At 41.1% G+C, this 7450-nt stretch overlaps 1 protein-coding gene across 1 annotated transcript; it reads right to left on the reverse strand.

The window, feature by feature from the left end:
* Window positions 1–2232: 2232 nt before the first annotated feature.
* Window positions 2233–6185, reverse strand: LOC123411588 (PHD finger protein ALFIN-LIKE 3-like). The gene is made up of 4 exons (XM_045104555.1): window positions 5792–6185; window positions 5646–5681; window positions 3396–3618; window positions 2233–2868 (listed from the first exon to the last, which is right to left on the reverse strand). The coding sequence occupies exons 1-4, from the start codon at window positions 5997–5999 to the stop codon at window positions 2394–2396; spliced, it is 942 nt and encodes a 313-aa protein (XP_044960490.1). The 5' UTR covers window positions 6000–6185; the 3' UTR covers window positions 2233–2393.
* Window positions 6186–7450: the final 1265 nt, after the last annotated feature.

The following is a 7450-nucleotide window of genomic DNA, read 5'->3' on the forward strand; positions in this document are numbered from 1 at the left end:
TACGGGTTCACTAGCTCACACATCGTGATCATCTAGATCCTGTTTGTCCACTAGCTCGCACATCAGCATCATATCCCCATTGAATGCTTCCTCAGCCCTGAGCGCCCGCTGCTTCGGTGCTTCCTCGCAGTCAGCCTTGAAGTGACCGAGGAGGCCACATTTATGACACCTCAGTTTCCTGATGTCCAACTTCCTCCTTGGTGGTGCAGGCGCAGCCTCGTCGTCTGAGTCGGCGAAGTTCTTTCTTGCCGAGCGCCGCTTCCCCTTCCCCTTCTTGCCGCTGCTCGTGGATCCGCCCTGTTGTTTTTTTGACAGGGCAATCCATTGCACCTTTGTCAGCATCAGGTGCTCACTCGCCTCCGGGTCGTCGAAACAGAGATGAATTCTCTCGTCGTGGGCCTTGAACCTTCCGACGAGATCCTCGACCGTTAGAGTCTTTAGGTCGAAACATTGCTCGATCGACGTGACGATCTGGATGTAGCGTGTCGGCGCGGCGCGCAAAAATCGTCGGACGAGCGCAAGTTCTTCTAGGGTTGAACCATAGCCGCGTATGCCGTTCACGAGGGTCTTGAGATGGGAGGCAAACTAATCAACCGTCTCGCTTTCCCCCATCTTCAGGCACTCATAGCTTATCATCAGGGATTGAACGTGTGCTTCCTTGACACGGTCATGACCCTGGCGTAGGATCTTGATGGTCTCTCATGCCTCCTTCGCCGATTTCTTTCCGACGAGGTGTTGGAGCACATCGTTTGGCATGGCGGAGTAGATCGCCGTTGACGCCCGGCGATCCGTCCGGTACTTCGCCGCACCCTTCGCGTACTCGCGCCGTTGGGGTCGACAGCTTGCCAGAACTCCGCTCCTTTCATCGTGACCTCCATTTTCATCGCCCATAATGCATAGTCCTCTCGATCCAACCAGGGGAATTGCGACACCCCCACCATCAGCATCAATGCTTTCGCTCCTGCCACAACGATCTCCTTGCCCGGGTTCGACATGATCTTTCGATTGCTTTTCGAAAATTATTTCAATAAACCAAGCTATAGATACCGAACGCTGTGCTTAATTCTTTGGTTGGAGAAAATGGTCGCTGTGCTTAATGTCCTTCTGGAATTTCTCTGCTTCCAGAAAGTAGGCCATGCCCACCTTTTCCAAAAATCTCCACACAGCGGGGGTCGAGGGCATCTGCTTTGTTTGGCCGCCGCTTCCCTTTGCCAGCACTGAACAGTAGATGCTGTGCGCATCATTTGCTTGTCTACCATAGAATGATCGCTGATGCCACCGCTCCGAAGTAGGAATAACATATTGCTACAGCAGATGGTGTTATTTGGGTTAGTAAAATACAGCTACAGCAGGTGGTGTTATTCGCTGCTACAGATTCTAGGATTTTCCTCCGGTCTTATTGATGATTAAATTTGATTTGGTATGATGTATAACCATCGGTTCAATATATTATTCATTTGTATTATTCATATAAGGTTTGGGAAGAAAGCCTTTTTTAAGGAGGGATTAAAGTTATGAACATGATTCAGTGAGCAGAAGGACGTCATAAATTCCTAAGTATAGGAAATTGTACTAAGTGTATTTATCTATGGTCTTACTTCTTAATTCCATTTGTTGTTGTGTTTATCATGCTTTCTTTACTGGTAAAAAAGTACATCTGAATTTTAGGCGAGTACGTCAGCATGAGTAAACCGCCCCGGCACCCACTGCGTAGGCAGCCATAGCCAGGTTGAAAAGCAGTCCCTGTCGCAATGTGGATTGAGCCATTATCGACTCACGCTAACGGCTGGAAACTAGGGTTCCCCTTCCCCTTCTAGTCTGCCAGAGCGCATGAGTAATTCAATCTAGATTACTTAATATTTATAGATTATTATATCTACTTAAACTAAAGAAGGGATTCAAGAAAAGATTTGCTGTTGGTAGGGACGTGCTTTGGACGTGCACGCTTACTAGTTTATGTAAGTTAGTAGGATAAAAGCTAAAAAAGTGTTTGACAAAGTAGATATATTTAGGATGTATCAACAGGCTGCACCTATGATGGAAACAAAGAGGTGTTGGCATTTCCCTCATTGAAATGCCATAGTTGTGATAAACTACATGTATATAGAAATATTTTGATCATCCTAGACACATGGAGACCCGCACATGAACCATGAATCATGCAACATGTGAGTGCTACATCTTCGATGAAAAACATACTTTTCCTTTTAAAAAAAAACTAAATGTCTTGCATTATCCAGTTAACATTGTAAAATGAACTCTGTAATTATATCCGGCTCCAATGAAATGCAAAAAGAATGCAATGCCTCTCACACTACCTTTGCAGTTTCGCATTTTTCATACAAAGGGTGATTGCATACCCTACAATAAAGGAAGGGTGCATGTATTGTATCCTACTCTCCGATCTCGTCCAGGATGCAGTCACGACATTTGAATACTTTGAGATGTTTTGATTCAGAGGCAGTTATGTTCACACATTTGCCATGGAACCACTGGTCACATATGTCACAGCAAATCCAAAAGGCATTTGCATGATACGCAGCGCTACAGACTCCGCAAAAGTCTGTAGCTTCATGATCCTTTCCTTTCTCTTCAGCAGGCTTCCTAGAGCCCTTGTTTGGAGCAGACAAACCTTGCATCGAGTCTTGATATGGTAGCATGTTTACTTCAGCAGGTGTGATAGAGTCTACATCTGGATTGTACATGTTCTCTTGAGCTGGTGCGCTCGAATCCCTGTTTGGATTGTATACATTGGGCGCTATGTCTCGAGATGGTGGTGCAAATGTCAATATCCAAGAAGTACCATAAGAGAGGTAGAATTCGTCATGGACAGTTGATATCTTGTTCACCATATCAAATAATCGCATCCTGAAAGAGAAAGTAAACCAACTTCAGCAAACCCGGAATTGGCTGCGCAAGCAATATGTAACACATGACATTCTTCGTGCATGGAGGAACTATATAAGCACTCAAATATAATGATTTAAATAGAAGATCGAGACCACCCTAATAAGAATAGCTCATTATTTAATAATGAGGCTCTAATAATTATTTCTGCAGGACTATCGTTCCATTGAAGCTATTTTCTCTCTCGTGTTTATTAAATAAATAAAAAACAGGATATTATGTCAAAAGGTGGAATCTTCTATGGGCTTGTTTGAAATCATAGGAATTGCATACTGTTTTGTTATATAGAGGTTACAGACCCCCCCCCCCCTCCTTTTATTGCATTCATTGGTTCTTCTACATGCATATGCTTTATGAGCTGTGAAATTAGTGGCTACGTTTCTCACATTACACATATAGATGTCATAATTAAATGCTAAGTGTATAACAAAAATGTTTTCAAAGGAAGTAGCAGCAGTAGCAACAGTAGTAGTTTTGTAGTAATGTACTTTTGTTTGGCGTCGAGAAGAGTAGTCAAGAATAAGGCGATGCCCATGAGCCACGAGTCGGAGTGGCGGGCGACGTATGACAGGTAGTCATAACGGTTCATATATTCTGGCCTGCGGTTGATGCCTAGTTTCGGCTCTGGCAGGCCCGGCGGCAGCATCTTCTCAGGCAGCGTCAAACTCCATTTCCCGTCCGGGTACCCGTACAAGCACATTCGCTCCTTACCTGAAGCAAGAAAATGAAACAAACCATCAGCCGGTGATTTGCACACTTCACCATTTTATATTTACTAATTGTATAATTGGGGGCATCATATGTTATTTAAAAAAAACTACCTCTTGAAACCATGGATTTGACAGGAAGTCATTATGTTATTCAAACAGGTCTGATCTTGGTACATGTCAAACAACCCTATTATAAAAAAAACGAGGAGATTGAATTGATAGATTGCGTGTTTCTTTTAGATTTGAGCAGTAAAATTTCCTCACTTTAATTAGTTATTCAGCATGAAATACCCATGCCATGCATATGGCTTGGTGATGGCGAAGTTCATATCATTGGCTGAAGTCTTGGAATTTGCCGGTATACTTTTAGCCTATTAGGATGCGTGATAAACATACAGATTTTATTTTTGCTAAATTTATAACGTCTCTCTACTTTTGGCAAATTAAAAATTAAGCAGCCTTCTGTATATCATACACGAGAAAGATCGCATGTGCTCACACAATTATGTATGTTTATATACATTGTGTGTTGCCAGTGGAAAATAGCTAGAATCCATATTTCCCGATATTTATTTAAAAAATGAACACTACTGAAATAAAGAGAAAACTGTGTCATTTATCTGACTTAGTTTAGTGAAAATATATATCTGTAATATATGTGGCTTAAAATTTACAAATATTTTAAAATAAAACACAGTGCATGGATACTCTTCATCACCTGGAGAAAATGAGTGCCCCCGTGTACTATTGTACACACTTTTCCATGAATATTCTATGTAAATAGTAATGCATGATCGAATCTTAGAAAAGATATAGTCGAAAAACAGTTGAATGTTTTGTTGGCTACAAGTATAGAATGACTGTAATGAAATTATGACCAAACACTATCGTATTTCTTAAGTAGAATAGGAAAAAAATATACATCCACCAAAGAATTTGTCATATGCAATACTATAACCCACCAGTACAGATGCAGCCTTCGTAAATTTGCTACAGTGTTACATCTTCTAACAATCTGGATTTCTTGGGGCATGGCACTCCATGAATATATATCATGGGCATTGATTTCACACACTTTTCAATTGAAAAATTCTGTGCAAGCAAAAAATACTACCACCAATTCACAGAGTTGTTCATAACTCGATACTCTTTTGCCTTTCTCTAACAGAAAATAAACAAGGTTGTATATCTGAAAATAACCTTTTTTCAAAGAACTATATTTGAAAGTAACTGATCAAACTATCGTCCAAATTCCCTTGTCTTTCAATACAGAACTTCACTAGGCCGTGCAGCAACTCTGGATTGAGGACTAATTTCTTTTCATGAAAAATGGGCTCTGAGATTTCATAAGCCAGATTTAGAATTTTATAATTAAAACCGGATCTAAAATTTCATGGACAACAGGTTCTAAAAAATACAGCTACAAATGCCCGTAGTTTGTTAACTCAACACTTTTTTGCTATGTCTTATAAGAAATATAAACCGTTATATATATGTTTCAAAATAACTTTCCCCCCTGAGTTTTGGCATGTTTCAATACAGAACTCCACTAGATCTGAAATTTCATGTCAGATGAAACTATATCAGCATATCCCTAATACAAAAATAAACATGGTTATATGTTTGAAGTTAACTGACCATAGTATCGGCCTTCACCATGTTTCAATACAGATCTTCACTAGCTCGTGCAAGCACGGGACTAATGACTAGTTTTTTCTTAATAAAAAATGGATCTGAAACTCATGTGAGATGAATCTATCAGCCTATGCTTAATACAAAAATAAGCACGGTATCTGAAGTTATTTCATTCCTATGTGTAATACATAAATAAACATGTTTAAAAGTAACTGACCAAACTATCTGCAAGTTTCAAATCAGAATTCCAGTAACCCGTGCAACAGCACGGAATTGATAGCTGGATTTTCTTAATAGAAAATGGATCTGAAATTTCATGTGAGACGGATTTACAATTTTGTAGTAAAAATGGATCTAAAATTTCAGGGACAGACGGATCTATATACTACGTACCTTCCTCGCACAATAAATCATATAATTTTTCCTGATCTGCGTGAATGACAACAAGGAGGAGAACGACTGATGTTAGATCCATCTGCACGTACGGGTCAGATATATAGAGGAAAAAGGTTTAACTAAGGAGGGTCCCCGTGGCGTACCTTGGGTGAGGGCTCCGACGAGCGCCCTGCGGCGGCCAGAGAAGTCCTCATAGATGTTCTCCACGGTCCATGATACTGCGGGACGGGACCGCCATTCAGCGGGGTCTGCCCGCGACAGGATTGATGAAGGCCGCCCACGAATGCGCACAGCGAGACGAGGCCTGGTGGGGGTAGGCTTGGAGGAGGAGCCGGCGCCAGCTGCGTCCATGGGACGAGATTCGTGCTAGGTTCGTCGATGGAGCGCGTGAGGGGAGGAGGGTGAAAAAATGGATCGATGGGGGCGCTCTGTTGCTTTGCTGCTTTCTATAGAGCCGGCGTGAAGAAGACTGGGGAACGGAGGACGCGGGCGGCCGGGTTACTACTTTCCATTCCCGTCTCTAGGCGGGATGTATTGGTTTTCCTTCCTATCACGTTTTTGCCAGCACTGGTGAAATTACTACAGGATGGCTGGCGTGCAAATCCTATGGCTAATGACGTGTGGTCCTTTATTTCCCTCATTAATTTCTTTTGTTTTTTTTAAAAGGCATTTATTTCCTTCGTTGTGAAACAGTATACACCACAGGATGTTCACCCACGTTTCTGAAATGCATGATGCCTTAGACATGAGGTATGATGCCTTAGACATGAGGTCTCTAATATGAAACGCTGACTCTTATTTTGTATGCTCGTAAATGTTGCTAATAGGTTAAGGGATATGTTTGGATTCTAACCAAATACTCCCTCCATTACAGTTTATAGGGCGTACATCACATAGCGCTGGGACCAAGGTCAGTTATTAACTTATTATCGCCTCTACTTTTCTTTGGGTGTGTGAACAGCGGAGCATTGACACTACACATGTGTATACAGAAATAATTTTCTACGGATGATGGTAGCTACACACTGCCCCAATTATTATCTCTAATTATTTTGTTAAATTATTTTAGACTATGAAAATAACTCTATGATGAAAACATCGTGAATTTGGACAAGACATGCAAGCAAACATGCAATTATGTCAAATAGGCAAGCAAAAAGATTGAGAGAAATGAGAAAATGTTATTTCTACACAATGGAAAGACATTTTTGTCAAAAAGGTAATGAAAAAGATAGGGAGAGGTGAGAAAAAGTCATTTATATCAACAAAAATGCACTTGTGTCAATGTCATTGAAACCCAACACTTCATATATCAAGAAAAGGCATTTATTCCAAAGGGTTTGTAGCTATGCATAGGAAACTGCCTCTCCATGCGTATATGAGTAATACATAGAGTACTAATTAGCTCATTGGAGTAAATGTAATGCGCCCAAAATATGAGTAATACAAGTGTTTTAAAAGGTTAGCTACTTCATCCTTTCATCTGTCACTCCTAGTTTAGCTCATTTGAAATGCTTAAATTAACTTCTTAGAGTCTGCACATGTGTAGGGTGACGTCCCGTGCCCGTCCTCACCGTTGTCTCTATCGCCCCGCGCCGATCTCGTCGCGAGCACGACCGTGGTGAGCCTCTTGTTCTTGTCTTCTTTTTAAAAGAAAAAAACTTCTTACTTGTATGATTTAGATACATACTTGTATAAATTACTTACTTTCATTATTTTTTATGATTGTATAGTACGATGGTTTTGGTATCCGCCTCCATCGGCCCTCGTCCTTTCTATGATTCGGATGTGGTATATATTAT

Source organism: Hordeum vulgare, chromosome 7H, assembly GCF_904849725.1.
Source record: "Hordeum vulgare subsp. vulgare chromosome 7H, MorexV3_pseudomolecules_assembly, whole genome shotgun sequence".
In the NCBI taxonomy this organism is placed as follows: Eukaryota; Viridiplantae; Streptophyta; class Magnoliopsida; order Poales; family Poaceae; genus Hordeum; species Hordeum vulgare.

Bases quoted from the DNA above. Each gene is read 5' to 3' on its own strand.
- LOC123411588 (XM_045104555.1), bottom strand. From the start codon at position 5,999: ATGGACGCAGCTGGCGCCGGCTCCTCCTCCAAGCCTACCCCCACCAGG. The intron at 3,619-5,645 runs GTACGTAGTATA...TTCTTGCTTCAG, and splicing joins TGATTTATTGTGCGAGGAAG to GTAAGGAGCGAATGTGCTTG. The intron at 2,869-3,395 runs GTACATTACTAC...TTTCTCTTTCAG, and splicing joins CTTCTCGACGCCAAACAAAA to GATGCGATTATTTGATATGG.